Source organism: Camelina sativa, chromosome 5 (assembly GCF_030686135.1).
Source record: "Camelina sativa cultivar CO46 ecotype springtype chromosome 5, ASM3068613v1".
In the NCBI taxonomy this organism is placed as follows: Eukaryota; Viridiplantae; Streptophyta; class Magnoliopsida; order Brassicales; family Brassicaceae; genus Camelina; species Camelina sativa.
In genome coordinates this window covers 6,674,095-6,702,053 of record NC_141884.1, presented here as the reverse complement: position 1 = coordinate 6,702,053, position 27,959 = coordinate 6,674,095, and the positions used below count along the sequence as shown (strand labels likewise).

General features: G+C 38.0%; 9 protein-coding genes across 10 annotated transcripts; 4 read left to right on the top strand and 5 right to left on the bottom strand.

The window, feature by feature from the left end:
• Positions 1–3,376: 3,376 nt before the first annotated feature.
• On the bottom strand, positions 3,377–4,444 carry LOC147943322 (uncharacterized). Its single transcript, XM_087512210.1, has one exon. It carries the CDS (start codon positions 4,442–4,444, stop codon positions 3,377–3,379), a length of 1,068 nt encoding a protein of 355 aa, XP_087368336.1.
• Positions 4,445–6,891: 2,447 nt separating this feature from the next.
• Positions 6,892–9,083, top strand: LOC147943321 (uncharacterized). Its single transcript, XM_087512209.1, has 5 exons — positions 6,892–7,342; positions 7,427–7,609; positions 7,755–7,891; positions 7,997–8,446; positions 8,562–9,083. Exons 1-5 carry the CDS (start codon positions 6,892–6,894, stop codon positions 9,081–9,083), a joined length of 1,743 nt encoding a protein of 580 aa, XP_087368335.1.
• Positions 9,084–9,780: 697 nt separating this feature from the next.
• On the bottom strand, positions 9,781–10,696 carry LOC147943320 (uncharacterized). The gene is made up of 2 exons (XM_087513229.1): positions 10,258–10,696; positions 9,781–10,167 (listed from the first exon to the last, which is right to left on the bottom strand). Exons 1-2 carry the CDS (start codon positions 10,378–10,380, stop codon positions 9,916–9,918), a joined length of 375 nt encoding a protein of 124 aa, XP_087369355.1. The 5' UTR covers positions 10,381–10,696; the 3' UTR covers positions 9,781–9,915.
• A 2,841-nt stretch (positions 10,697–13,537) lies between these two features.
• LOC104785912 (uncharacterized) lies at positions 13,538–14,909 on the top strand. The gene has a single exon (XM_010511197.3). The coding sequence runs from the start codon at positions 13,705–13,707 to the stop codon at positions 14,536–14,538; it is 834 nt and encodes a 277-aa protein (XP_010509499.1). The 5' UTR covers positions 13,538–13,704; the 3' UTR covers positions 14,539–14,909.
• LOC104792394 (1-(5-phosphoribosyl)-5-[(5-phosphoribosylamino)methylideneamino] imidazole-4-carboxamide isomerase HISN3, chloroplastic) lies at positions 14,900–16,854 on the bottom strand. Its single transcript, XM_087513228.1, has 7 exons — positions 16,650–16,854; positions 16,338–16,545; positions 16,123–16,208; positions 15,938–16,039; positions 15,688–15,821; positions 15,529–15,577; positions 14,900–15,203 (listed from the first exon to the last, which is right to left on the bottom strand). The coding sequence occupies exons 1-7, from the start codon at positions 16,815–16,817 to the stop codon at positions 15,030–15,032; spliced, it is 921 nt and encodes a 306-aa protein (XP_087369354.1). The 5' UTR covers positions 16,818–16,854; the 3' UTR covers positions 14,900–15,029.
• An 82-nt stretch (positions 16,855–16,936) lies between these two features.
• Positions 16,937–18,984, top strand: LOC104785910 (uncharacterized). Its single transcript, XM_010511196.3, has one exon. It carries the CDS (start codon positions 16,984–16,986, stop codon positions 18,478–18,480), a length of 1,497 nt encoding a protein of 498 aa, XP_010509498.2. The 5' UTR covers positions 16,937–16,983; the 3' UTR covers positions 18,481–18,984.
• A 2,556-nt stretch (positions 18,985–21,540) lies between these two features.
• On the bottom strand, positions 21,541–24,780 carry LOC104785909 (cell division protein FtsZ homolog 2-1, chloroplastic). Its single transcript, XM_010511195.3, has 7 exons — positions 24,633–24,780; positions 23,436–24,158; positions 22,955–23,254; positions 22,782–22,872; positions 22,364–22,488; positions 22,071–22,163; positions 21,541–21,987 (listed from the first exon to the last, which is right to left on the bottom strand). The coding sequence occupies exons 2-7, from the start codon at positions 24,078–24,080 to the stop codon at positions 21,793–21,795; spliced, it is 1,449 nt and encodes a 482-aa protein (XP_010509497.1). The 5' UTR covers positions 24,081–24,158; positions 24,633–24,780; the 3' UTR covers positions 21,541–21,792.
• A 764-nt stretch (positions 24,781–25,544) lies between these two features.
• Positions 25,545–26,178, bottom strand: LOC104785908 (putative defensin-like protein 203). The gene is made up of 2 exons (XM_019245744.2): positions 26,046–26,178; positions 25,545–25,950 (listed from the first exon to the last, which is right to left on the bottom strand). The coding sequence occupies exons 1-2, from the start codon at positions 26,104–26,106 to the stop codon at positions 25,772–25,774; spliced, it is 240 nt and encodes a 79-aa protein (XP_019101289.1). The 5' UTR covers positions 26,107–26,178; the 3' UTR covers positions 25,545–25,771.
• Positions 26,179–26,712: 534 nt separating this feature from the next.
• On the top strand, positions 26,713–27,928 carry LOC104785907 (fra a 1-associated protein-like). Of its 2 annotated transcripts, none has more exons than XM_010511194.2 (3): positions 26,713–27,138; positions 27,452–27,589; positions 27,714–27,928. In XM_010511194.2, exons 1-3 carry the CDS (start codon positions 26,933–26,935, stop codon positions 27,715–27,717), a joined length of 348 nt encoding a protein of 115 aa, XP_010509496.1. In that variant the 5' UTR covers positions 26,713–26,932; the 3' UTR covers positions 27,718–27,928. The 2 variants fall into 2 exon arrangements, with proteins under 2 accessions (XP_010509496.1, XP_010509495.1); XM_010511193.3 differs by having other exon boundaries at positions 26,771–27,138; positions 27,452–27,607.
• Positions 27,929–27,959: the final 31 nt, after the last annotated feature.

Here is a 27,959-nt window from a genome sequence, read left to right as displayed (position 1 = left end):
CAATACTCCCCCTCAAGCTTAACTGTGAGCTTGGAACTATGAACACCCACCTCATTAAAACCCTTAGTGTATAAAACCCATTTGGGACAAAAACACACTAAGGGAAAAAGAGTATGGGGTCAGTAGTTTAGGGTCTTCACTTGCGGCCTAGTTAGGTCCATGAGCCCGAGTTTGGAGTGTATGTACTCACAAACCTTTGGACTTGCTGCCTTGGTGAAGATGTCTGCCAATTGTTCAGAACTCTCAGTGTGGCATGGTAGGATAACTCCGAGTTGAACTTGTTCCCTGACTTTGTGACAGTCCACTTCTATGTGTTTGGTCCTTTCATGGAATACTGAGTTGGTTGCAATGTGAATGGCAGCTTCATTATCGCAGTGCATTGTGATCGGTTTTGGAATGTTGATGCCTAGGTCCTTCAAGAGAGCTTTGAGCCACATTAGTTCGGTTGTGAGCTTCCTCATTGCCTTGTATTCTTATTCAGCACTTGAGAGAGAGACCACCTTTTGCTTTTTACTCTTCCAAGTCACAAGGTTTCCTCCCACAAATGTACAGTAACCGGTTGTTGAGCGTCTATCTTCACGATCTCCAGCATAGTCTGCATCACAGTATCATACAAGCTCCGTATTTTTGTTACATCCCATCCAAATGCCTTGGCCAGGGGCTCCTTTGAGATACTTGAGTATGCGGCTCACCATCTCCTAATGATGTACTGTTGGCTTTTGCATATGTTGGCTTACCTGGTTCACAGCAAAACATATATCAGGTCGAGTTATGGTGAGATAAATGAGCTTACCTACCAACCGTCGATACTGTTTTATATCTTCGAACAACGCTCCATCAGACTCCCCCTTACGAGTTGTTTGGTAGTTTTCTTCGAGTGGTGTTTCAACAGGTCTTGCTCCAAGCTTACCTACATCTTTCAAAAGATCAAGTGTGTACTTTCTTTGTGATAAGAAGAGTCCTTCTTCCGAACGACATACTTCTATCCCAAGAAAGTACTTTAGTTCTCCAAGATCTTTAATATCAAATACAGATTTAAGGTATTGTTTGATATCTTGAATGCCTACCTTGTCATTCCCAGAGATGATAATATCATCAACATATATGAGAATGACAATAATACCTCTTTGGCTTGGATATGTGAACAATGTGTGATCAGCTTCTGATCTTCTAAAGCCTTTATTAAGAAGTGTTGAGCTTAGTTTGTGATACCAAGCCCTTGGTGATTGTTTTAGACCGTAGATAGCTTTCCTGAGCTTGAACACCTTTCCAGGTCCGATAGTGTCTTCAAGGCCCGGTGGTGGTCTCATGTACACCTCATCCGTGAGTTCTCCTTGTAGAAATGCATTCTTCACATCCATCTGCCACAAATCCCAAGAGAGGTTAACAGCTAGTGAAAGAACTACTCTTACCGTGTGGAGTTTGGCAACTAGTGTGAATGTCTCAAGGTAGTATTCTCCATAGGTTTGGGTGAATCCTTTAGCTACAAGCCTGGCTTTATATCTTTCTATCCCCCATCACTCTTGTACTTGATAGTAAATATCCACCGAGATGTCACAGCTTTCTTCTCTTTTGGCAAATCAGCTTCATCCCATGTATGATTCTTTACCATAGCATTAGTTTCATCTCCCACAGCATCCCTCCAAACTTTGTGTTCTTTAGCTTCCTCATAACTCTGTGGGATCCAATGTTGGTCTATTTGAGTAAGAACGACTTGATGTTCGATAGGAAGGTGTGCAAGAGTGCAGACTGCTTGTATAGGGTGAGCCACGGCCTGACTATTATAGTAGACACGAGTAGTTTTCTTGAGATGCTCACTTCTACGGAGGGGTATAATATTGGTCTCCACAACCTGATGTTGATCCTCTTCTATTTCAGCTTCTTCTCCTTCGGAGGTAAGATCATCAGCTGATGTAGAGTCCTTACTCTTGTCAGTACCAAGAGAGTTGAGAGTTTCCTCATGATTATCAATGTCATCCTCAGCTTGATGTTGTCGAGCAGGTTCTACTGGTGTAATGTTCACGTCTTTATTTGTCGAGTCCAGATGCTGCAGCTCAATCGGTTCCTTGTTAGATCCAATTGGTGGTGTGTTGACCGAAGGTGATGGTGAAGGTTGATTATTTGTAACTCCAAGCCTATCTAGCAGAATTCGAAGATTGTTGGCTTTGTCAGATTGAGAACAAGAGAGATTTTTCAAGTCTTCCCAAATCTTTTCATCATAGAACCCCTTGGATTCTAAGAATTTTGCATCCCTTGACACCAAGACTCTTCTAGCTTCTGGTTCATAGCATTTATATCCCTTCTGTGTGGTTGAATATCCAATGAACATGCTCTTGACACTCTTAGCATCGAGTTTATTACGTTGTTCACCTGGTTTTAAGACATAACATATGCAGCCAAACACACGTAAGTGACTAATAGATGGTTTAATTTTGTTAAGTACTTCAAATGGAGAGATATCACCCAGTATTTTTGTTGGAGTTTGATTGATTAGATAGCAAGCTGTAACAACTTCATCTCCCCAGAACTTCTTTGGTACATTTGAGTGGAACATCATGGACCAGGCAACCTCCATAAGATGTCGATTCTTCCTTTCAGCTACACCATTTTGTTGTGGCGTGTAAGGACAACTTGTTTGATGTACAATCTCATGTTTGGCTAGATGTTGTTTAAACATATGACTTGTATAATCCCCACCATTATCTGATCTCAAAATCGTTATCTTGGCATTAAATTGGTTAGTCACATAATTCTGAAAGTTTAGAAAAGCCTCAAGAACTCTTTCCTTAGATGGAAGCAAGGTTAACCAAGTATATTTCGATTTTTCATCAATGAAAGTAACAAAATATTTCTGATATTCACGAGACAAGCATGGAGATGTCCACACATCAGAATGAATTAAATCAAAACAATGCTCATACATAGTAGAAGAGTTGGGAAAAACTGTTTTGCAATGTTTACCAAGAATGCAAGCTTCACATTCACTATTTTTAAAAGAAAAACTAGGTAGAGCTAGTTGCAATGCACGAAAATGTGGATGACCAATTCTAACATGCCAAATTGAACCATTTGTCTCATCGATTATTGACTTAAAACAAGAAGATAAAGCAGTAGTGAGATTCGAATCCTCAAGCACATAAAGATCATCTTTAGTGCTTCCTTTGCCAAGAACTCAACTTGTGTCAATATCCTGAAAATACACATCATTAGGACCAAAGATTGCATAACAATTAAGATCATTAGTCACCTTCTTAACAGATAACAAATTTGATGTGAAACTAGGCATATAAAACGTTTTAGTTGTTCTATCAAACAGGTTTAAATTTCCAACACCCTTAATTGGTATCTTATCTCCATTTGCTATGATCACATTCCCTCAAGTTGGTTTGATATCACTAATTAGTTTAGAGTCAATAATCATATGGTGAGAAGCTCCAGAATCCACAATAAGAGGTTTTATAGCATTAAGGGTGAGATAAGCGTTACCAGAAGACTCTTTTAGAGCCTTTATGAGAGCATCGAGGTCGGATCTCCTCACCAGCTCTGAGGAGGCTACTAGTGCTGCTCCATTACCTTCAGTGGCGTGAGTTGTTACTTGAGCTTGACCTTCACCATGTCCACATGCTTGGTTTGCTCTTGGGTTGACACTTCTTGGTCGGAGGTGAGGATGAAGATTCCAACATTTATTCTTGAAATGACCCGGCTTCTTACAATGGTCACATATGACACGGTTCTTCTCATCACTTTTGTAGTACCCCTTGTTCGCTACAGCCACCTCTCCTTTCTTAGCGGTGATAAGCTCTCCTTTCGCTCCAAACAGACCAATTGAGCCATGCTCCTTTTGAATTTGATTGCACACATCATCAAGACTTGGGAGTTTATCTGACCGGAGGATGTGCTTGATGAGATCATTGTATGATGAGTTTAACGTCAGGAGAAGACCAAACACTTTATCTTTCTCACGACGTTCGTTTAGGACTGCTAGATCCACTAAGTTAGGCCTTAACATCTCTAACTCTGCCCAAAGAGATCTGAATTTCCCAAAATGTTTGGTGAACTCTATCTCTTCTTGATTAAGGTTGTTGATGGCTCTCTTTACCTCAAACACACGGCTGAGGTTTAAGACATTTCCAAATACATTTTTTAATGTATCCCAAAGATCCTTAGCCGTCTCACAGTAAGAGTATAACTCAAGGATCGGAGCATCCAAGGAATTTTGGATGAAAGCCAAGACACTTTGATTCTCTTGAAACCATTTGTCACCATCACAAGCCAAGATCTCCTTTCCTTCTTCTGTAGTCGTGATCTCCTTTGTAGCTTCATTCTTCTCAATGTGCTTCCAAAGCCCACGACCACACAACGCTGTCTTTGTAGTCCTTGCCCAAAGCAAGTAGTTTCCACCCTTGAGTGTGACCGGAAGGATTAAGGTTTTGTTGAGGTCCATGAGAGATTTTCGAACTGAATTTGTTTGCGGAATAAAACAGACTGTGATTTTGTAGAATAGGAGCGTTACTGCTCTGATACCATGTAAGAATGAATCACGAGTGAGAGTAAAGAGAATGAGTGAGAATTCGAGAATAAGAAGATGAGAGATTTAGAGTCTAGGGAGAGAATAGAGAGACGGCGAGGTGAGAATAGGAGAAGGAGAGTTTCTCATTCCTTAAAGAATATTGACCTAGTTACATTCTATTTATATGCATACAAGAAGATCAAATAAGGACAGTCCTAATACTATACAAAATAATATAAAACGACATATACTAAGGGTTGTTCGTGTGTGTTTATCTCAATATAGGACACCTTGCTGTTTAATTTTTCTTTTTCTTTTTCATTGTTTCAGGAGACCTTGAGGAAGAACCTCGACGCTCTCCCAGGAGATTTTGAGAATCTCACAATAGCCGAGCTTATGTCACACTACCGAGCCATGGACGGTGACACATCCGGTCCGCAAGCCCACTCGCTGCAAGGTTCAAGCATTGTCACTCTCGACCAAGCATTGTACCATCACTTAGGCGACCTTGTCGCAGTGCTTTCACTCGACCATCTAGAGGCCGAGCACCACTTAGACCAGCTCACTGCCGAGCTGACCACTCATACACGCCGTACCATGCGGACGTACCATGCTTTGCAACGGACCATCACCTTGATCCGCAAGAATTCATGCAAGTCGATGTCAATGAAAACTTTTTCTATGACAATCGAAAACCTATCTCTTCAAGGAGCTCTTACAATGAAGACAAGCTCATGAAGATGATGGATGAACTATTATCAAGTCAAGAGGAGTCTGATAAAGTTCTAAATGCTAAATTGGACAAGATGAGCATTGAGTTTGGAGCTAAACTAGAAACTATCACCAAGGACGTCACACACTTGGAGGAATCAATCAATGCCATCAACAATCAAGTTATAGGCCATATGGAGGATATACAAGATCATGGTACGAAGCTTATCAACTTATGCTACACCATTGACACCATCGAGAGCCGTCTATAGTGGAAAGTACAAGCCATATTCAACAAATCCGGTGAATGCAATAACTGGAGTGATGATCAAGTCTATCACCCTGCTGATGCTGAAGAGGAACATGGAGCCTCATGTGATGAGCTAACCGATCCTAACAAGTCCAAGGAGTGGACTAAAGAAAAAGATTACCCAACCGATGAGGAAGAAGCTTATTTCGAGGAAAGAGCTATAGAATATGAAGATTTGCCAAGAGAGAATGATGAGTCCTATGATCTATCATCTACTAAAGAAGATGGAGAAGAAGAACTCAAAGGCTTCTACTGTTGCATGACATATCAGTTCCCTAATGAAGAAGGTACCAAAAATTTTAATTTTCGACGACACCAACACCAAGAAAAAGCTATCTACCGAGGTAACCCTAGAACCCGACCACCTCCAGCACCATTTGAATTTTATGAAGATTGGGAAGTTGTCCCAAGTCACCGCCCAAGTCGTTTGCAAAAGCCTTATCCAAGGAGGCCCGATACCAATTTAAACTGCCCCTACCCATGCCGAGAGCCTTATTAATTTGATTCCCTCACCAAGCCTATCAAGAAAATTTTCATATGTCTACTCAACAAAGAGCTGAAGAAGAGAAGATGCTAGACCTAATAAGTCAATTAGTTGATCTCCAAGATGAGACTATGAAGACGCTGCATGAGAAGCTAGACAAAATCGATTTTGATCTCTCAAGGAAGATGGGCGATATTGCTGTTAGAGTTAGAAGCTTAGAAGATCAAAGATCTAAGGATGCTGAAGCCATGGAGAGAAGACTCCATTGTCTTGAGGAAGAACAAGAGATACATCTCAAGAGTGTCCTAGATAATGCTATCAACATTAGAGACTTAGGGAAAGTGGTTTCGAACTTAGAAAGGAACCATGAGTCCAAGTATGGAGTTTTATTCGACAAGGGATTAGACACAAGGAGGCGTGTGGGAAATCTTGAAAACCGAGCTTCTGAAGCTGAGAGGAAGATGTTTGGTCTCGATTATGAACAATAACGTTTTGGAGAAGTCATATTCGAAAAGTCTACATTAACGAAGGAGAGCCATAAGCTGCTTAAGGAGATTGAATGGAGATAAAGGAGAAGAACCATGACCTTGCTGCTAGAATTGAAGATCTCACCTCACGTGTTGCTGGACACAAGAAGGAAGGAGCTCGATCCGATGAGGAAGAAGAAGAAGAAAAGGAAATCCTACTCGAAAAAGGAAAATATTCTAAATTCCTTTTAGGAAAAGGAAATTTTATTTTACTTCAAGACAAGAAGATTTCGTGGAGAACAAACCACAAGGTAACCTTATTCATTCTCCATCAGATCTCGACAAAGGAGAAGCAACCTTAGGAGCCAAAGAACTAGAAGAAGAAATAGTAGGAGACAAGTTACAAAAAATGGGGTTTGCGGAAAGATGGATTTCTTGGATTATGTATTGTATCTCTTTGGTAGAGTATAGAGTGCTTCTCAACGGTCAACCAAATGGTTTGATAGTGCCAGAAAGGGGATTGAGACAGGGTGATCCGCTGTCACCATATTTATTTATTTTATGTACGGAGGTCTTTATTGCAAATATTCGGAAGGCGGAGGCTGATAAGCGGATTACGGGCATTAAGGTGGCAAACAAGTGCCTGTCAATCACCCACTTGTTATTTGCGGATGACAATCTGTTTTTCTGTAAGGTCGATAAGGATCAATGTGGGGTGGTTTTGGATATCCTAAAGCGATATGGGGCAGTCTCGGGGCAGCAAATAAATTTTGCAAAATCTTTGGTTCAGTTTGGTCACACGGTAGATGATATGGCAAAGACAGAAATTCAGGGGGTCCTAGGAACAACCAATCAGGGCGGTATGGGTTCTTATTTAGGAATTCCAGAGAGTTTAGGGGGGGTCTAAAACAAAAGTTTTCTCTTTTGTTCGGGATCGCTTACAGAGTCGGACGACAGGCTGGCCAGCGAGGTTACTCTCGAAAAGGGGGAAAGAGGTGATGATAAGTCCTTCGCGATGGCTGTCCCGACTTTTGTAATGTCTTGTTATTGTCTGCCTAAGACGATCACATCTAGACTGACTAGTGCCGTGGCAAACTTCTGGTGGAGTACGAATGGTCAGGCAGGAGGTATGCATTGGATTACTTGGGAGAGACTTTGTTGTAGCAAGCAGCTGGGGGGATTGGGTTTTAAGAGTGTTGATGATTTTAACACGGCCTTGCTGGCTAAGCCGTTATGGCGATTGATAGATTATCTGGATTCTTTGTTTGCAAGGGTCTTTAAAAGTAGGTATTATTGGAACTCTGATCCTATGGATCCAATACGGTCTTATTCTCCCTCGTATGGGTGGAGGAGGGCTTATTACACGGATTGGCTCAGGGACCTCCATTTCGATATGGTCTGATCCCTGGGTTCCGGCTCAATTCCCGAGACCAGCTTTAAGTAACGGTTCTTTCAAGGACCTACCTCTTCGTTTACCTGATTTAATTGATCGACGAACGAATTCTTGACGTAAGGATCTACTCACTAAGCATTTTGATCCTGCGGATGTTGTTCTTATTGAGGCAAATCCTCTAAGCAGATGTCCCAAGGCAGATTATCTAGGATGGCATTTTACTAAAACCGGGAAATATACGGTAAAATCTGGGTATGAATCGGAACGATTAGCTGTCCAAGGTCCTTTTAGGGCGCTTGGAGCTGGTCCAGTGGTCACTCCCCTTCTTGCTAGGGTTTGGCAAGTAAAATGTCCACCAAAACTGCAGCATTTTATGTGGCAAGTATTATCGGGTTGTATCTCGGTATCGGCTAATTTGCTCCGTCGGGGTTTGGGTTGTTATATCGTTTGTACACGGTGCGGGATGGAGGAGGAGGATATAAATCATGCCATATTTCTATGTCCGCCGGCTAGGCAAACCTGGGCTTTAGCTCATGTCCATGTGGGGTCGCAGCTCTTTCTGACGACCTCTGTATAATGTTGATCATTTTCTAGATTCGAAAAGTCCAGGTTCTCAGGTTCAGGCCTTTCCTTGGCTGATGTGGTATATATGGAAAGCTCGAAATGCTCGGGTCTTTAAAAATCAGGCTGAATGCCCCGATGAGGTTGTCCGGGTGGCAGAGGGTGAGGCTTTGTCCTGGCAGGAGGCTCAAACAGACGCTGAGGGAGAGGAGCTTTCCTCCACTTCTACATGTCTAACGCCTGGTTTTCGTAGGGGCTCTACGCTTCCTACGGTTTTTATGGGACAGAGATGCTATGTTGATGGCTCTTGGAAAGCGACGGATGCTTACGCTGGTGCAGGATGGTGTTGCTTTTCATCACAAGGATCGCCCCCGGTGTTTGGAGCGACAAATTTCCGGCGAAGTTTATCCCCGCTACATGCAGAAGTTGGAGCTTTCATCTGGGCGATGCGTCGTATGATTGGACATGACTTCCGAGATGTGACCTTTCTTACTGACTGCTCCGACCTGGTGAAGATGGTGTCTTTCCCAACTGATTGGCCAGCTTTTACAACTTATCTAGAGGACATTCGGATTGACAGGGAGGAGTTCTCTTCTCTCTCTTTGACTTATGTTTCTTGTAATGTTAATGTACGAGCGGAGTGTTGACCAAAAATGCAAATACTGTAAAGTAACTATATATAATTGCGTCAGCAAAATAGATCACCATTCTCTCTAACTTCACTCCAACACAGACTTGCGGGTCTGCTTAATCAATGGCTAAACTCAAAAGCCATAACTTATTCTCTTTATCACACAAGAGCTAATTCAGTGTTTGCTAATCAGTCTTTGCGACAAATCCTAACTTCTAGTGAAATATGTAGAAGAGGCAAGTAAGAAATTAAAGGATGGTTTAGAGCTGGAAACTGTTGAGAGAAGTGGTGGAGACAAGACAAGTGGAATAATCATTGGAGCATATTGGGACACAATACTTTTGACTTTGTACAAAGTCAAGGTTTACAGCTTTTCAAAATTCTTCTAGTAGGTAGGTCCTTATGGACTATACCGTTTTCCTTTACGTGAATCGAATTTGAGATTAGATTCCAAAATGTATGTATTGGCTAGGCTAGTTCTATTTCTATGACTATGACTCTTTTCTCTCTACTTTCTTTATGTTCGGGTATAATTTATATATAGTAGGATTACACTATTACTAGATTTTATATATGACGTACAGTTGAGTAAAGCAAAGATAAATTAAATGGATGCTTAAAAAGTTCAAAGTTGTTTGATGTTTGTGTAAACTTTACAGTTTGGAACAAATGTCATTTCACGTGGATAATGAATGCTTGCGTTGGAGTCAAAGTTTAAACTATAGAGTCGTTGTAATTAATCATGACTTTACTTTACATAGATTTATTCTCATTTATTTAATTGTCTTTAAAATTTTACTGTAACGAACAATGAGTTTCCAATCTAAACAATACAGTACTAGATTTCTTCAACCGGTCCATCTCCATTCTCTCCGCGGGTACAAGGGTTTCTTCGTCGTCAGCATTTTCGTGCCTCCTGCCTCCTCTGGCTCTGCCTCTTCGGCTTCAGCAGCTTCTGCTTCAATCCTTCTTCTGTCACGAATGCGTTTCTCCTTTGCAACCTCCTGGTACAGTTTGATCGCATCTCTACGAATGGAGAACAGCAACGATACAGGCTCAACACTACTCGCTGGGTTGACATCTGCAGTAGAATCTGAAACCTGTTCAACAAATCAAAAAAGTGTTCATTTTAGTACAGTTAAAGAGTTTAAAAAGCTAATTAAGAATAATCCCAGAGAAATTGGACTTACTCGGAGGCGCATTTGGTCGACCCATTTGAAACGAGTTTCAAATGGGATGGTCTTGGCATCTTCGCCATCTAGTTTCTTCATCAATTCATTCAAATCACTTCGGATGAGACGAAGTTCATCCATATCCCGTGGAACGGTACGCCTGCCCAAATAGAAGTAAGAATCATGCTATATTATCACGACTAAATTGAAATATACGGAACAATTGTTGATTGATGTATGTTAACCTTCTCAATATTTCCCTCTCCCTTACTATTTTTGAGAGGGAACAATTGTTAATTGATGTATGTTAACCTTCAAGAGCCATATCTTTACAGGCCCAGCCCAACATATTTCAAAGCTCTATTACAAAAAAACAAAACAAAAAAAAAAAACAAAAAAAAAAGCGGACGCCTAGAACGCTTTTTCGAACATTGGTTATTAATATCGGACAATACTCAAATATGTCATTCGTGACGACGACAACTAGATAAGCCATAATGTTAGCTTCTAGAAACTGTTGAGTAGTGTGGTCCGTGTGGAGAGCTCAGCTGTGACTAGAATTACTATTTAATTACTCGAACATTCGAAATAGTACTTTTCTTCTTTCTATACTTGGTAGGACGAAATTTTGTATATCAAAAAAAAAAAAAAAAAAAAAAAATCATTACGTAGTTGGTTTTTTTAAATCGATATTAAGGCAAAGAGATCTTTTTTGAAACCACCATACTCGTTAGAAAGGATCGAGTTCATACTCGTTTGATTATTTTATTTTTAATTATTGTAAGCATTAATAGTTAGTTTATTAATTGGTTGGACATTTGACTGCAACCGAGTTTTCAAAGCATTTGACGCTCTTATCTTATTCTCATCATATATGCTGACGACGTATAAGCTTAGTCAATGACTCAAAACGAATAAGCTCGAAAACCGTATGTAATCGTAAACCTAATTTGACAATACAAAAAAAGAAAAGAATCAATGTCCTTTTTCATATGACAAAAGAAAAAAGAATACGGCCAAAATATAAATACGAAATTTGAAAAAAATTGGTTAATATTCCTGGTTTGGGGTTAGATCGTAATTAACTTAGAGAGCTCTGAATAATATTATTATTACAAAACTTCCCAAAATGGTCAGCAAATAAATGATTTTTTTTCTAGATAATCAGGTCTTTTTTATATACGAAATATCAAAAAACGAATCCTCAAACTTTGACCAGTACTTTCGGAAAACATGGAATTAAAAGTAATAGAAAGCTAACACGAGAGTGAGAAAGCTATAAAAAAAAACAATATTGCATGATGCTTTAGAAAAGTTTTATAAGGCATATTAGTTTGGTCTGTGTTAGGCTTTTATTCTATGATTTCTATATTTGATCAAATGATGTGGTATGAACGATTGAAAGTAACACATGATTACTTCGTCAAAGGGTTACGTTTAAAATTCCCCCCGCGTGTACTTCTAAGCTCGAACACGGTCCCTTATTTCCAATTTTTTTTTAAAAGGTTGGTATTCTTTAATAAAATTTACAGTCAAAAAACTAAGAGAGAAACTTTAATAAATATCTAAATATTAAAATGAAATGAAAATTATATATAACTGGACAATCTCTTTAGCAATTCTAAATGTTGCAATACAAAATACCGTTACAACGATATGTACCACCAATTTACTAGTTTGTACAGCCAAGTTTTACCACCCTTATTACCCCGTTTCATTCTATCACAACAATGATTTATTGTGACATATAGAGTTCACGGTACAATGCCACCAATGGAGATTAATATTTTTTTTTTTTTGCCAATCCAATGGAGATTAATATTTTTCAACGTAAAAGTATTCTTTATTCATAGGCTAATTAATATTAATAGAGGATGACATGTCAGGAAGAACTGTCAGAGTAAGTCGAAGTGTATAGGACCCCTAAAGTGTGATATGTCGGAATGCAGACAACAGGCTAAAATGTTCTAGTCGATTGCATCAATCAGTTTTAGTTTTAGGTATTAATATTATATCATTTTCAGTTCCCAAATTTTGGTGGAAAACGATAATACACAATTACTAGACATACACATATGGGGTAGATCTACAGGTTTTTTTTTTTTTAATTTAAATTCGGATAGGACTGATCCATACGAAATATATCAATATTAACTAGATTAGCCTACAACATTCGTAGAATGGATAGAATGAATATGTAAAACATATCTAAATTAAAAAGATGTTTTCAGGTTTAACTTTTTTTTTTTTTTGGGTTAAATGGCTTGGTTGACCTTTGATTTTTCATGTTTAAAATCCCGGTGGTTTAACATTAATTTTCAAACTAAAGGTAACTAAAAAGAAGAGATAGATTGATTCGTATTATAATCTGTGAGCCGTAAAAAAATGTAATTTAATTAGCATAGCCGACACACTTTGTGGCTTTGTGCCTCCTTGGTTTTTTTCTACTGCAAAATCGTCAAACCATCTTATACGTAATTTATAAGATCGTTGTTTTAAAAATGGATAAATATATTATATAGTATTATCAGTGCGTAGACAAAACAGATCAATATACTAGTTAGGTTTTCTAATTCTTATATAATTAATATTGCACCTGAAAATAAGGAATTCATTTAGAAGCTTCCAACAAATGATTTGGTGCCACTGCGGCACTGCCCATTCCAGTTTATGAAGACGACAAAAAAAATTAAGAAGGATAGGTTAAATCATATAGTATGAGTCAGCTAACTGGATCCAACCCCTTAAAAGAGAACGAATCGGCCGCCAAAAAAAAAGAAACGAATCTTTATCATGCTGGATCATTAATGTATACACACATATTTTCATCCAAAATTAATTATACAGTACTATACATTTAAGAACTAAGAGGAAAAGCTATAATACAAACCGTTAGTTAGCATCGTTTTAGCTGGTTTCTTTTTTTTTTTTCTGTTTCAACTTGAATCAATTAAATTGATAATACTGAATTTTTTTTAAAAAAATCTTAACCAATTTGATGGCAATATATATCTCAAGAAAGATTATAGAGATAAATGAACATTTTTCTCGAAAATAACAATTTATCTACAAGAAAAAAATTCACGATCTAAGCACTTACCAAATTCAAATTCATATTAGTATATAACTATATATCAATCTTTATAAAAAGCCTACTTTAAGTAGAATATCATATTAGCAACTAATCTTCGTTGCATATTTCTGCTTTTTATAATAACAATGTGTATTTTACGTCGACGCTTCTTCCTCCTCCCCCAGGTTTTTCGAGCATGAGTCATAATCAAACAACAAGAAGACAAAAAGAAATACAATAAAAATCTGAAATAAAAAGAACATTTGGTCTTTGTGAATATAAAAAGCCATACTCGCATCAATCCTTTCTTCACCTCTATTTCTTCTCACTAAACAAATATCAAAACCCATTTACAATCTCTCTCTCTCTTTGTCTCTCTACAAGCTCTCTATATGCACCAAGTCGATCTAGAATCCTTTGTTTCTTCAGTATGCGTCGGTGGCTCCGACCACCGAAAGATCGCATGTGAGACCCTCGCCACCGAACAACCGACGATCCCACCTTACTACAGCAACTCCGCCGCGAGTCCGAACGATTTCCCGCCGCAATCTTACTTCTTGTCAAACGATGCTGATCAGCTCGAGTGGCTAAGCGGCAACGCCTACTTTGATCGTCAAGATTCACAGAGAGGCAACTCAGGGATACTCAATCCAAACCAACAACACACGAACACGAACACGAGCTCGCAACGCTTTTTACTTAAATCCAAAGCGTCGATCATCGGTTTACCTAAAACGCAAAATACTTGTTTCAACGAGGCTAAGCAACGGCGACACAAGGGCGGCAAAAACAAGGTCGTCTTGAGACGGGTCGGGTCACGAACAAAGACGGATAGTAGTACTTCGGTTCGCGAACCTTCTTCTCCTAAGGTATCTTGCATCGGGACAGTGAGATCGAGAAGAGAACGCAGCCGCCGTATGCAACGGCAGAAATCGAACCGGATCGAACCGACTAACCGGGTTAAGAAATCCGGGTTTATAGCGAGTTTCAGAGCCATCTTCAGGATCAAAGGCGGATGCAAAGACGTGTCGGCGCGTGGGTCTCACGGGGCGTCGAGTAGGAAACAAGACATCAGGAACCGGCTCCCGAAGGAAGCTGTTGCGAAGTCTTCTTCTTCTTCTGGTGACGGCGGAGAGGAGGTGGTGGTACCCGTACCCGGTTTGGGTGGGATGACGCGTTTCGCTTCCGGAAGAAGAGCGGATTTGTTGGATGGTGGGGGATGTTGACGTGGCCGCGTGACAAGTGTGTTAATAGTTATACATGTGGGGTATAGTTTTTTTTTTATTTTAAGTCCAGGGGGAGGAAAGTAAGTAGAATAGAAACAGTACTTTGGTTGTCTTTGTCTGAATTTAGTTGGTGTGATCTGTTCTAGTTTTTGATACAGTCGTTGGTGAACACGTGGCAACTGGTTTAAACGATTTATTTATTTTGTTTATAAATAAAACACACGGCGGCAACGCGAGAACGGTGATTTCACACCCACCGGACCCTTCTTTGTTTAAGTTGTAAATAGTTCAGCTAATGTTTACATCTGTACATGCGTGTAAGCGTGTTGTATTTAACATTTTTTTTGGTTGAATGAGAGAATTGTTGATAAGTAGTAAGTTTATTCAAATTTGAGAAATGATTGAGCTGAAGATTAATGTTGCAAACATTGAATCTTAATGTTTGTGGGGTAATGCAAATAAAATCAAATGAGCGAGCTAGGGGAAAGAAATCAGTGGAGTGAGAGCTGTTTGTGATGCCAAGCGACAACGTCTTTGTATGGCAGATTTCCCCCGAATATGTCTAAGGCACTTCCAACTGTTACATCCACACGTCCTTTTCCTGCCTTCTTGATCCTCTCTATATCATCCATCACCGTCACACCTCCAGCATACGTTACCGGAATCTGTCAAGGTCAAAACAAACAAACATCTGAGATCAAAAAGCTCAAAGAACAATTTTGCAATCGTTGCTTTCTCTACGAATTATAGTCCATCATAGTTCTCATCCTATCGGTCTCCAGGTGAAGCAAAACCACTACATCCAAACCAATACGGTATTGGCAATACCACTCTCAAATCTATCAAATCACAAGTTTGCTGAATTGTGTAGAGTTCTGTTGAACACCGTGCGTTAGTAAGATTAGTTCCAAAGTCATAAAGAGAAATAAAGCACCTTTCTAGAGCCTCTATGATAATCGATCGTGAAAAAAATGCATGTTAATTACTCACCGGAGAATAGTTTCCAAGCAATGCTACAAGCTCTTCATCGATCCCTAGCCTTGAGAGAAAGATTATTATCAGTACACACTGACTAAATACTGTATTGTCAATGCAAGAGGAATCCGCTCTAAGACACCAAAATCACAGCGTTGAAATAACTAAGCTTACTTCTTTCCTTCAACATCTACGCCATGTATCAGAAACTCATCTGCAAATCCTCCAAGAAACTCCAATGATTTCTCATCAAGGATGACGTCGCTGAACTTCTGCCATCTATCTGTAACAATTGCATATCTTCCATCCTAGATAACACAATACCCGTATAAATAAAATGCACATCCATTTAAGTTTACGGATCTTGTACATGACATAAGACTTATTAACATGTAAGTGACAATGAAACTGGTCAGAGAATCACCTTCTTTCTGCAGCTAAGGTCCAATATCAGTCTTTGTTTCCCAACAATGTTTACAAGATCTTTGAGTCTTTCAAGATCAATCTTTCCATTGTTAAATACATACTGAAAATATCAAACAAAAACGTGATTACGACTAGCAAAAACCCTATGATAAGACACTCAGCGAGCTTAAATGGCAACTATACCGAAGTGACAATGACATGGCTTGCTCCTTCCTCTATATAACTCAAGCAATTCTCCGAATTAATCCCACCTCCAACTTGCAAACCGCCTAGAATTCATCGTCTTGTATCATCATCATATATATAACACATCAAAACTTTACATTTTCAATTCAAACAGTACATTAAAAAAAAAAAAAAAAAAAAAACACCATTTGACATTTCATCAAAAGGCATACCTGGATAAGCATGTAATGCTCCAATAGCTGCAGCTTGGCTTAAAGGGTCTGCTCCAAGCATTATCACATGACCACCCGTAAGCTCATCTTCTTTGTACATCTTCGCATACTCTTCCGCAGACTTGTCAGATTCAAAATTCGTAACGAGAACAGAACCATCTTCTTTCAAGTCACTAAGTGTAGATCCAACTATTTGTTTCACTTTTCCCTTTTAGAAAACCAAATCACACACACAGAGAGATCAGTTAAAAGAGTTCACTTTTCATTCAACACCAATTGAGGATCTTCAAATCGGTGAATCTGATTTCATACCTTGTGAATGTCGATGCAAGGTCGGAATTGAACAGCAGATACAACAACATGAATCCTCAATGGTTTAGAGAATCTGAGATGATTGTTAAACAGAGAGCTCTGATTCTTCTTCTGGAACCAAGCGAGACCACCACCATTGGAGTATAACTGGGAGGTCAAAGTTCTCATCTTTGGAACTGAAACTGTAAATCACAGAAGCGTTTCTGGTTCTACACTTAAAATCTAGGGTTTAGAAACCGGTTTAAATCTCGGTTTATTCCGGTTTGGTTGAATCCAAAACCGTTAAAGGTTACGATTTTTTTTTTTTTTTCGATTTGTTTGACAAAACAGAGTGATGAGATGGAACAAGAAGAACGTTATCAATCTCGTCACAAAGCCCAGACATCTCCCAGCGCCGATCACTCCGGCGTCGCCGGAGATTTACCGATTACCTAATCCTCCACCAAAACTCCCGGAGACCTCAATTCCTCCGACTCTTACTCTCTCTCCATCTCCCAAACACTCCAATTTCGTCAATTACCTCGAGAACAATCTCCCTCACCACCAAACCCTAACTCCGCAAACTCTCCTCGGATTCCTCCGTTCGAAACTCCGTCACCATTCTCTCTTCACTCATTATGACTTCGCCGTCTTCAATTGGGCAGCTACACTCGACACATTCCGCCACGATCACGATTCTTTCCTCTGGATGTCGAGATCACTCGCCGCCACGCACCGTTTCGACGATCTTCACCGTCTCCTCTCTTTCGTTGCGGCGAATCCGTGTCCTTGTTCCTCAGGTATCTTCTCTTGTCCAGAGCTCGAATCTATTTTCCGATCCGCCATTGATGCGTACTGTAGAGCTGGGAAAATGGATTATGCTTTGTTAGGGTTTGATACTATGAAGAGATTGATCGATGGTAAACCAAATGTTGCGGTTTATAACACTGTTGTGAATGGTTATGTGAGATCTGGTGATATGGATAAGGCTTTAAGGTTTTATCAGAGGATGGGGAAGGAAAGGGTAAAGCCAGATGTATGCACGTTTAACATTCTCATCAATGGATACGTCAGGAGTTTTAAGTTTGATTTGGCATTGGATTTGTTCAGGGAGATGAAGGAGAAAGGTTGTGAACCGAATGTGGTTAGCTTCAACACTCTGATTAGAGGGTTTTTGAGCAGGGGTAATATCGAGGAAGGTGTCAAAATGGCTTATGAGATGATTGAGCTAGGTTGTAGATTCTCGGAAGCCACTTGTGAGATTCTGGTTGATGGGTTGTGTAGAGAAGGTCGGGTTGATGATGCTTGTGGATTGGTGATGGATCTTTCGAACAAGAGGGTTTTACCGAGTGAGTTTGATTACGGTAGTTTGGTTGAGAAACTCTGTGGAGAAAACAAGGTGGATAGGGGAATGGAGATGGTGGAGGAGCTGTGGAAGAAAGGTCAAACCCCATGTTTGATTGCTTGTACTACACTTGTTGAAGGGTTGAGGAAATCAGGAAGAACAGAGAAAGGATCAGGGTTTATGGAGAAGATGATGAATGCAGGAGTACTTCCCGATAGTGTGACCTTTAACTTGCTTCTTCGGGATCTCTGCAGTTCTGGTCATTCGATTGGTGCAAACAGATTGAGACTTTTGGCGTCAAGCAAAGGATATGAACTCGATGAGACAACGTACAATGTTTTGGTTTTGGGATTCACGAAAGAAGGGAGAAAAAAGGAAGGAGAAGTTCTAGTGAACGAGATGTTGGATAAAGATATGCTGCCTGATATTTTTACATATAATAGATTGATGGATGGCTTGTCCCGCGCAGGCGGAAAATTTTCAAGGAAGCAAGTCCGGATGTTGTAACCTGTGTAAACTAGACCCAAGCTATGTATATGAAATGAAAACCAAGTTGGGTTCTTTATAATACAACTTCAAAGAAAAGAAGGTTCCTAGCTTTCCGTAGATTCCACAAGATCCATGGAGCTAAGGGAGTCAAAGCTAAACCTGATGGGGGGAAGGCTCACTAGGCGACTGGTTCCTTTAAGTAGCTGATGAGTAGTGGTAAGCTAGGTGGAACCGTGAAAGGTGCTAGATTCCATACCTCTTTTGGATAATTTTGACCCAACAGAGAGTGAACCAACTGCAGCGTTCTGCAGAAAATTCTTTACTTCAGAGACAAGTTTCAGTTGCCAAATAACTCTGTGCCATTCACATGGTGCACTGTCACTCTTTGTTGTGAGACATTTGTTGACTTTTATGTACACGTTTGTCAACATTTAAATTATGTTAACATTGTTAAGAACGCAAGATTTTTTGTTTATTAATTGAGTATAGCGGAGATGAGTTCGTTTTATTTTAAATATAAAATTCTAGTATGAATTCATGGAACAGTGGGTTCAAATTACAATTAACAACATATTTTTGTTTTCTATAAATTTGCATGAGGAAAGTAATGCTACATTTGCTTAAATAGATAGAAGGAAGTGTAGTACTTGAGGAGTTGGAAGATGTGGTGAAAAGTTGTGGAATTGATTAAAAAAAAACGCTGATGATGTTACCAAAGGTTTGAGGGTGCTAAACCAATATTTTTAAGTTGAACGTCATGAACAATTTTTTTATATATGCTTGTTTTTTTTTTACATTGTGGCTACCCGGATCCAAAGAAAGAATGTTCAGATAATTAAAAACATCAAATTGAATCTCCTATACATACATTTTGGATAATCAAACATTACCACTATCAAACCAAAACTCAGATAGATATACAGTATTTATATACTAGGGCGAACCCACCACATATAGAGATTTGAGGTCAGCTGACACCACCGTATAAATTACTAAATTCCATTGTAATGATTTAGAGGGGTTATTGATTCTATGATTTTAATGGACTTGAAAATTCAAACAAAAATTATGTGTTATTCAATCATTGATTTTAAAATACTTATCAAAGTTATGTGTTATTGGTTCTATGATTTACAAATACTTGTTATAATCTCATGTTATTCATTTAATGATTTGTTTTTGGATTTCAAAATCCACATTATGTTTTAAATGGATTTGAATGGATTTAAAAGTGTAAAATCAAAGGATTCAAATCTTAGGATAAAACATGTTATTTCAAAATCCATTTATTTTAATTTTTAGAATTTACAATTTCATACGGATTTAGAAATCACCTCTCCAATAAACTTCTGTTAATCTCTCAGTTATGAGTCATGACCGTTCTTTTTTGCACCCCTTTCTTATTTTCAGGCATAAAATAAGAAAAACAAAAAAAACTTTATGATATAATCTGGGGTCTAACTTTATACTATTGTTTTCCGGAAGTCAATTTCTATCTGTTGATAATTACCAGTTGAATATCTGTGCCATCGTTTATATACTTTAGTAATTTTTTCTGAAGTGTTTTAATTAGTTCTTGTTTTGTGCACTCATTGTTTTAAGACATATAAATTAAGAAAATAAGGATAACAAAATTTATGATATAATCTAGTTTCTAAATTCTAACTTTCTACTCCATCACTTGCATTTTATAGGTATTTTTAGGATTTTAAGGTATATTATTTTAATGAATATTTAAATGCATTTAAGTAATTTCTATGATTGGTTGAATTATTTTAAATTTAAACATTAAAACTATTATAAAGAAAAATAAATTTTGTAAGATGCAAGCTTTAGCCAAAACATTGACAAATGTAGTATTGTTTTCCGAGGTAATTTCTATTTTCTTGTTATTAACTAGAAAACATCACCTATTTTCTGGAAAATACTTTTATCTTAAAACTTATTTTAACATAACTATTTTAGATACGTTGTTAAGAAAAGACTGTTCTAGTTAAATTTTAAAATTTTGGTTACTTTTACAATTTATTCGATTTATATAATTATTAATTATTAATTATAATTAATATTCACAAGATAAAATATTTTATCATCACTATGATATCCTAAATTATAATTGTAAACTACAAGATGTTAGTTATGTTTTAGATTCATAATACAGGAAATAGCCTAAATATCTAAATTATTTATATTTTTCAGTAAAAAATTTACATTTTTAATATAAATTCGAATTATTTTAAAATTCATAATAGAAATCCCCAACCCCAAATTTTATGCACCCCTTATCATTGTATCCATCATCACTGGTTTTTCCGAGAGCTTCCATACCAACGTTAACGAGACAGTTAATTTGCTGATACATATAATGGATTCCTCAGCCAAATAAAGTTCATGATATCAGGTTCACCTTTTGTTCATCTTTTTTGTTTTAACCCATAAAAATGCATTATTTCATATTACATTTAAATAGAAATTACAAATTAAGTAAATAAATCATATCAAAAAGAATCATTAAAAAAATACTAATTTAGTTAAAAACAAACCGACACATAATCTCGCTTAATTATAAAATCTAAAGCTTAATCCTCTTTTTTTAAACTCAAAACTATATATATAATCTCCTTTAATTGTAAAATGCAAATAGAACGAGGTTTTTGGCATCAAGCAAAAGATATGAAACTGAGGAGACAATGTACCATGTTTTGGTGGGTTCACGAAATAAGGGAGAAGAAAGGAAGCAGAAGTTCTAATGAATGTGATGTTGTAACGATATGTTGCCTGACATCTTTACATATAATAGATTGATGGATGGCTAGATGAATGGCTTGTCATGTGTTGGCAAAAATCTCGAGAAAGCAAGTCCGGCTGTTGTAAGCTGTTTAATAGACGTTTCACTCTTCTGCTGGTCTCTGACATGTTTTCATACCGTTTCTGGAATGTAACATGGAATTCATGTTATGGTACACGTACCAATTGCAGGTAAACACAAGAGCCACAAAAAGAAGAAAGAACATCAACTGAACGAAGAATGAAAACAAAGTTAGTATAATTTATCTCACTAAAAGATAACATTACTGATTTTGGCAATTTTGTGCTTAAAACTTTCATAATCATAATGCATATAAGTATGTTTATTTCTCTGACAAGTGACATAACATTTCTAAATAACCTATCAAAGAACACCACCAGAGGCAGAGATAGATAGAGAGAGAGCATATACACACACCCACACAGATTCGTGTTCATACATCAAAACATCTTGCTGTATCCGCGAGAGAAGGCAGTACGGTTGACACATTTCTGTTATTGTTGCAGCGTGCAGGATAGTGATCAGACTCGGGGATAGCGAGAGCTACCTTTCTTCTTCAAGAACTCTGGGATCTCCACTGAACCGCTTTCTCTAAAGGAGGAAGAGGGTCTTCTTGTAGCTCCAACTGAGGCAGCATCCGCTTGTGCCATCTGAGCCGCTCGTCCTTCTCCTTCTTCTTGTCGTTTGAAACCCGTAGCTATCAGGGTTATGCTTACCTTTTAACCCAACGAAAAACATCAATTATCTATCTCTAGACGTTATATATCAGTTTAGTAGAAGAAAAATCAAAAGGACATACTTGACCGGTGAGGGCTGGATCCACAACAGCGCCAAATATAAGATTGGCAGTTGGATCGACAAGATCATATATAACTTCTGCAGCAGCATTCACCTACACCAAGACCAAAGTGTATAAAAACTATAGAGCATTTTAGGGGGATGAAGAAAAATCAGGCTCTGCTCTAACTTGTCTATGGAAGGAAGACTCCAAATGATTTCTACACCCTTTCAAAGGGTCTCTCAAGTTCCAATTATTGTTTATGGATCTATCCATACTGAGATAAGAAACAAAGATGAGAAAGAGAGACAAACCTCAAACAATGTCAAGTCACTTCCACCAGTAATGTTCCAAACGATTCCAGTGGCTCTCTCAATGCCAATATCTAACAAAGGTGATTGGATCGCATTTAGTGCAGCATCTCTTGCCCGACTCTTTCCTGTTTGATTACCAGTGACGTGAAAAAATCAGTATAAAACAAACAAAATAAAACCACTCCTAAACGAAGTTCAAGACTTTCTTTAATACATCATGGCATAGATGCACAACAGTTGAGTAACATAAAATATTATATCGTCACTTTGAGTACCTCACTCTTTATACTGGTTTCTTTGCCACATCAAATCTACTAGCTCGTTAGTTCTATTAGACTACTTTGATACACATCTAGTGTTTGTGCTTATGCAGTTTGAGCGAAAAGAGCTTATCAAATATCAATAATTCCAAGCATACCTGTTGCAGTTCCTATTCCCATCAATGAAGAACCCGCATTCGCCATTATAGCTCTCACATCAGCAAAATCCACATTCACCAATCCAGGAATCTACAAAGCAAAGACAAAGAGAGCTGATAAGTCATATACCAGACATAAAAATGATCACAGGAAGTACATTATAAAGCCATACCGTAATGATATCAGATATCCCACGAACCCCCTGACGGAGTATATCATCAGCTAGATTAAATGCTTCTGTTACCGGAGTAGATTGAGAGACAGCTGTAAGTAACTTGTCATTTGGAATGACGATGAGCGTGTCAACATTGTCTCTAAGAGATGCAAGCCCTTCTTGAGCCTGAACCGTTCTTCTTCGACCCTCAAACGAGAAAGGCGTTGTTGCAATACCTACTGTCAATATACCCATCGCCTTGGCAATTCCTGCAATTACAGGGGCTGCACCAGTTCCAGTTCCACCACCCATTCCAGCCTATAAAATGACAAAGACATGCAAGCATCAATGCTCAGGTAGTGACATTGACTTTTGGACATATGAGAACAAGAAGTAAGTGATTCAGAAATGACACAGACATAAACTGGTTTGAAACCCCCTTTTCTACAACCAAAGTTTATAATTATAGAAGAACGAATGCAAAGATTTGAGGACATACTGTGACAAAGACCATATCTGAGCCATAAAGAGCTTCTTCAATAACTTCTTTGCTCTCTCTAGCAGCATTCATACCAATCTCTGGATTCCCTCCAGCACCTAAACCTCTTGTCAACTCCTTACCAATTTGTAACCTATTATCTGGTAAAACAGGAGACATTCTCATAGCCTGGATATCAGTGTTGACAATCCAAAACTCAACGCCTGACATTTCACTCTCTATCATACGATTCACAGCATTTGATCCACCACCTCCCACACCAATAACTTTAATCCTGGCCTCATTGTAATTACTCGGAGCAGATGGCTCTTCAAAATCCTCAGTAACAGGTCCAGTAGTAGACGTTTCCTTTCTTGGATTGGCTATTGTGTTGTTGACCCCTTCACCTCTAAGCATGGATATTTCCGGGTGAAGGTTCAAGAAAGGATCTTGAGCTTGGCTTTGGAAATGCCGTGGAGAGTTTCTAATTGGAGAAGATTCAGATTTCTGAGCAGAAGCAGCAACAACAAGTCTGTTTTTCTTACTCTCAATCATTCTGAAAGAGTTAAACCTGCCTAAAAGATTCTCTGGTAATACATTCTTTCTAAGAACAGTGAGCAACCGAGAATCTGAAGGAGTGAAACACGGTGAAACGTAGGTTGCCATATTAACCGCTCTAGGAAATTACAAACTCCAGAACCAAAGACTAATCCAATTCCACTGGTTAATTTCCCTTAACAAGACCTGTTTCATGAAAGGCTAAGAAGTCAAACCAAAAGCTCTCAATCAAACAAGAGAATAAACGAAACCCTTTTTAGCATTTACAATACACAAAGCAGTGTAATTTGCATTCTTAAAGTAAACATAGACAAAACCCAGTTGCATTTTGCTCCATTTTTAACACAGCATTAGATTACAACGATAAAAGAAGTGAGAAATCACCCCCAAAAAAAAAAACAATAAAATCAAACAAAAATGCTTTTTCTTACAAATTATCGAAACGAAAGCATGAAAGAGGAGAACTTTAATACTACAAATTGACTAAAATTCAATTTTAAAGATGGGTATTGCAAAGTTTTTGCAGCATTTACTCGAAAACAAGGTTAAGAGATTGAAGAAAACACGAGAAAAAAGTTCGATTTTTGGGTAATTCTGCAAAGGGAAGACACTCGAAGAGAACGAAATCTGAGGCTAAAGCAGAGGAGAAGAAGAAGAAACCTGAGAGTAGCAGAAGAATTGGGAGAGGTAAGAGAAGAGAAAACAAAAAAGTGAATTGAAGGAGGAGGAAGGTATGGACTATGGTAGCAAACCCCAAAAGCCAAAACGGAGGGTTTTGGTGTTTTCTGACTAAATATCTCTTTTCATTAAACCCCACACTAAATAATAATTACTAATATAAAAAAAAATGCTTTATGTTCTAATTTTCACTGTCATATCGGTAAAAAAAAAAAAAAATTGGGACATGAATGAAAAACTTTTAAAAAAAAAATTGTTAGTTTGATTTGTTTGGGTGTGAATTTGTTAAATGGCTTTTATACAATTAAATATTTACAAGAAAGTTGTGGTGGTAAATTAAAAAAAGCCATTTGGTTTTAGCAATGGTTTTGATTAGAGCTTTCCTTGGATTTTACTTTCTTTTAAGTTTAGGTTAATTAGAGTTCTCTAGAGAATAAAATTTGTTCACGTTTTGATTGATTAATGCATGAAATTAAATATTCTTTGCTTTGGCTAATTTGATTACACAACGACTTATTAGAAAAAAGTCTAGCTAGGTTTCTAACATTCAAACGAGTTATCGAACTCTTAACAATTATTGGGCTTGTTCGTTTGGTTGACGCTGGCGGCTGCGGCAGCGGCAGCGGCAGCGGCTGTGTTTATGTTTTTAATTGCTGAATTGAAACAACGTTTAAAAATATTAGACGCAGGTCGTAGCGTTTGCCGCAACGTCATGACGCAGGTACCTGCGGCAAGCAAACGAACAACCATACCTGCGTCTGCCACAACCACAGGTACCTGCGACAGCCAAACGAACAAGCCCAATGTGGTTATACGTTAGTACGCTGCATCCCATTGGGGTTGCGGATATATTGTCGGTAAGCACACATATATAGATTGAGAACATATATATAGGAGAACAACAAAAGCAAACATATAATATTCAAATTCAATCTTTGTATTACATTGATTGAGTACACCAGCGACATTTACGGTGTTGATACAAATTTATTGAACGCCATAAAAACACACACACACAAGCATGGAATACGTACACATGTAGATGTGTGACATTGACCATAAGCAAAGCACACATATCAGACCTTTCATATTTGGTATTGCGTCCGGATGATCAGATATACTTAACAAGGTCCGTAGCAGTGACAGTGAATCTCGTCCTCTTCCAATTCACATAGCCCGAACCAAGTTAAGTCGCTTGTCTTGCAAAGAAGGTCACACAAACTTCCGCCCTCAACTTGAAGACACACACCCTCCTGAGCTTCATTTTTAAAGCATGTTTGGGCTTCCGCCTTTGGGAGTCCTGGTTTAAACCGTTCTCACATTAATTTTTCCTCATCCAAATCGATATAAATAGATTAACCAGGACAAAGGAAGTTAATTAAATCTTTAAATTACCATTAGAAACCAACAAGACGATCATCAAGAGAGCAGAGAAGTTAATGATAAGCTTGGCCATCTTTATTTGCTTTTTGCTTTCTGCAGAGAAGTTAATTTTATATGAGTCTTCTTCTTCTTTCAATAGAGCAGAAATTTATGAGATTGTAGCTAAACCATACGAAAGCATAGGGTTATTTATAGGGCAAGCTAGTTGACTTTTGTTTCTTCTATATGAAATACTATAATTTATTACTTTTAAGTAATAAAATACTATAAGATTGTTCTACATAATCCAGTGTGAATGAATCATAATGTCGCCATAATTTGGTTCCTTAAAAAACTGGATTGCACGTTGACAAACAAAAGAAATGAGTTGCACTTATGTTGAAATGTATTACAGTATAATTTTTAATGTCATAATATTTTGGCCCAAGTAAAAATCAAGTAAACTAAACTAAAGTAATAATCGTTTATATTAAAGTACAGAAGTCGTCTATGATATTTTTGAAATTATTGAAGTGTTCCTAGTTGGCTAGTTCTTACAAGTAAAGTGCCCAGACTCACTCAACTTAACAAAATGATTAATGAGCACATATTGTGATATTTATAATGTTTTGACATTTTGTTATATAAATTACTACACGAAATATGATTTCGACATAACTAATTAAAAATAAAAAACCACAAGGAAAGCATGGTAAAAAAAAAGTGGGTACAAATCTGAGTGTGGTTAAATTAGTTATAGTTAGAAAAACCAAACCACGGCCTCTGGTTCGGTTAAGGCCGCCCAGTTTAAAAAAAAAAAAAAAAACAGAGTCTTTTCTTCAAGAAGATCTTTACACTCTCACTAACTCTCTCTCACACACACAAGAAGAAGAAGAAGACCATCACGAATCTGAGCTATTATGAGTTGGTTGTGGAAAAAAGATTCATCCTCCTCCGACGCTGGTAACGATTTCACAGATCAGCAGCTCGGAGACTCCACTTCCAACGGGTACTGCACCACCACGGAGGTTGAAAGAAAGGTGTGCAAGACGACGAAGGGCTGGCGCGGTAAATCCGTCAAGAAATGCGAAGAATCCAAGGAGTTCCACATCCGTTGTGTAGGGAAGTAAGCATTTTCGTCGCTTCTCTCTCTCTCTCTCGCTTTGTGAAATTTCTAGGGTTTAGTGTTTGCTTGATTTGTACGGATCAATAAGGTCAAGTTTTGGATTCTCTAGTTTTTTTGCGGATTCATAGCCAGATCTAGTTTTTTTCGATGGAGTGGCATTAGAACATTTTAGTATATTGTAGATTGGTATGTGTTCTTTTTTTATCTCTCGGCTTGAAACTTGAATCAGGATTTTGCATTTTGAAGAATATGTATAACTCTCATCTTTCTAGAAAGTTTCTTATGGATGGTTTGGTTGCTATGCTTGTTTCAGGCCTTACAGAGTCGCCCAAACCAACACGGAAGACGATCTCAAGGCTCTCCCGAAGCAGGATGATGAGAATCCTCTAATGCTCTCTATCGATGCAGGTGCCATGAAACGAAAGATGAAAGAGGCTCTTGGAACCAGCAGGTTATATGGAAAGCATTTGTAAACGATTCTTTCACTTGATCTCAACCTCATTTACCCTATATTCAATCACTATCACTCAACTTGCTTCTCTTGTTCTTGTTGTGTTGGTTTGTTGTTGTTGCAGGTAAAAGAGGAAATGAATACCCTAAGTAACTCAAGAAGTGCCCACTAGGTTTCATAGAAAATGCAAGAGGCAAATCAACATGAAGCCTATCTTTCTCACCTCTACTTTAGTTTCTTGCTTTCTATCTTTGTTAACCTTCTGTTGTTACTGAATGTAACTTGAATGTTGGAAAAGAACGCAGCATTTTAATGAATTGGATCTAGAGTTTTAAGTAATCTCTTGTTGAACTATGTTGATATGTTCTGA

Excerpts from the sequence above, each read along its gene's own strand:
- LOC147943322 (XM_087512210.1), bottom strand. The coding sequence starts at position 4,444 with ATGGACCTCAACAAAACCTTAATCCTTCCGGTCACACTCAAGGGTGGA.
- LOC147943321 (XM_087512209.1), top strand. The coding sequence starts at position 6,892 with ATGGGGTTTGCGGAAAGATGGATTTCTTGGATTATGTATTGTATCTCT. Across the intron at positions 7,610-7,754 it reads TACGAATGGTCAGGCAGGAG|GGTCTTTAAAAGTAGGTATT; the intron begins GTATGCATTGGA and ends TTTGTTTGCAAG. Across the intron at positions 7,892-7,996 it reads CGATATGGTCTGATCCCTGG|GATCTACTCACTAAGCATTT; the intron begins GTTCCGGCTCAA and ends TCTTGACGTAAG.
- LOC147943320 (XM_087513229.1), bottom strand. The coding sequence starts at position 10,380 with ATGGATGAACTTCGTCTCATCCGAAGTGATTTGAATGAATTGATGAAG. Across the intron at positions 10,168-10,257 it reads TCGACCAAATGCGCCTCCGA|GTTTCAGATTCTACTGCAGA; the intron begins GTAAGTCCAATT and ends TTTGTTGAACAG.
- LOC104785912 (XM_010511197.3), top strand. The coding sequence starts at position 13,705 with ATGCACCAAGTCGATCTAGAATCCTTTGTTTCTTCAGTATGCGTCGGT.
- LOC104792394 (XM_087513228.1), bottom strand. The coding sequence starts at position 16,817 with ATGAGAACTTTGACCTCCCAGTTATACTCCAATGGTGGTGGTCTCGCT. Across the intron at positions 16,546-16,649 it reads CTTGCATCGACATTCACAAG|GGAAAAGTGAAACAAATAGT; the intron begins GTATGAAATCAG and ends GTTTTCTAAAAG. Across the intron at positions 15,204-15,528 it reads TGCTTGGAAACTATTCTCCG|ATTCCGGTAACGTATGCTGG; the intron begins GTGAGTAATTAA and ends TGACCTTGACAG.
- LOC104785910 (XM_010511196.3), top strand. The coding sequence starts at position 16,984 with ATGAGATGGAACAAGAAGAACGTTATCAATCTCGTCACAAAGCCCAGA.
- LOC104785909 (XM_010511195.3), bottom strand. The coding sequence starts at position 24,080 with ATGGCAACCTACGTTTCACCGTGTTTCACTCCTTCAGATTCTCGGTTG. Across the intron at positions 22,489-22,781 it reads GGGAATAGGAACTGCAACAG|GAAAGAGTCGGGCAAGAGAT; the intron begins GTATGCTTGGAA and ends GTAATCAAACAG. Across the intron at positions 21,988-22,070 it reads ATCCAGCCCTCACCGGTCAA|GTAAGCATAACCCTGATAGC; the intron begins GTATGTCCTTTT and ends TTGGGTTAAAAG.
- LOC104785908 (XM_019245744.2), bottom strand. The coding sequence starts at position 26,106 with ATGGCCAAGCTTATCATTAACTTCTCTGCTCTCTTGATGATCGTCTTG. Across the intron at positions 25,951-26,045 it reads CGTCTTGTTGGTTTCTAATG|GACTCCCAAAGGCGGAAGCC; the intron begins GTAATTTAAAGA and ends GGTTTAAACCAG.
- LOC104785907 (XM_010511193.3), top strand. The coding sequence starts at position 26,933 with ATGAGTTGGTTGTGGAAAAAAGATTCATCCTCCTCCGACGCTGGTAAC. Across the intron at positions 27,139-27,451 it reads CACATCCGTTGTGTAGGGAA|GCCTTACAGAGTCGCCCAAA; the intron begins GTAAGCATTTTC and ends TGCTTGTTTCAG.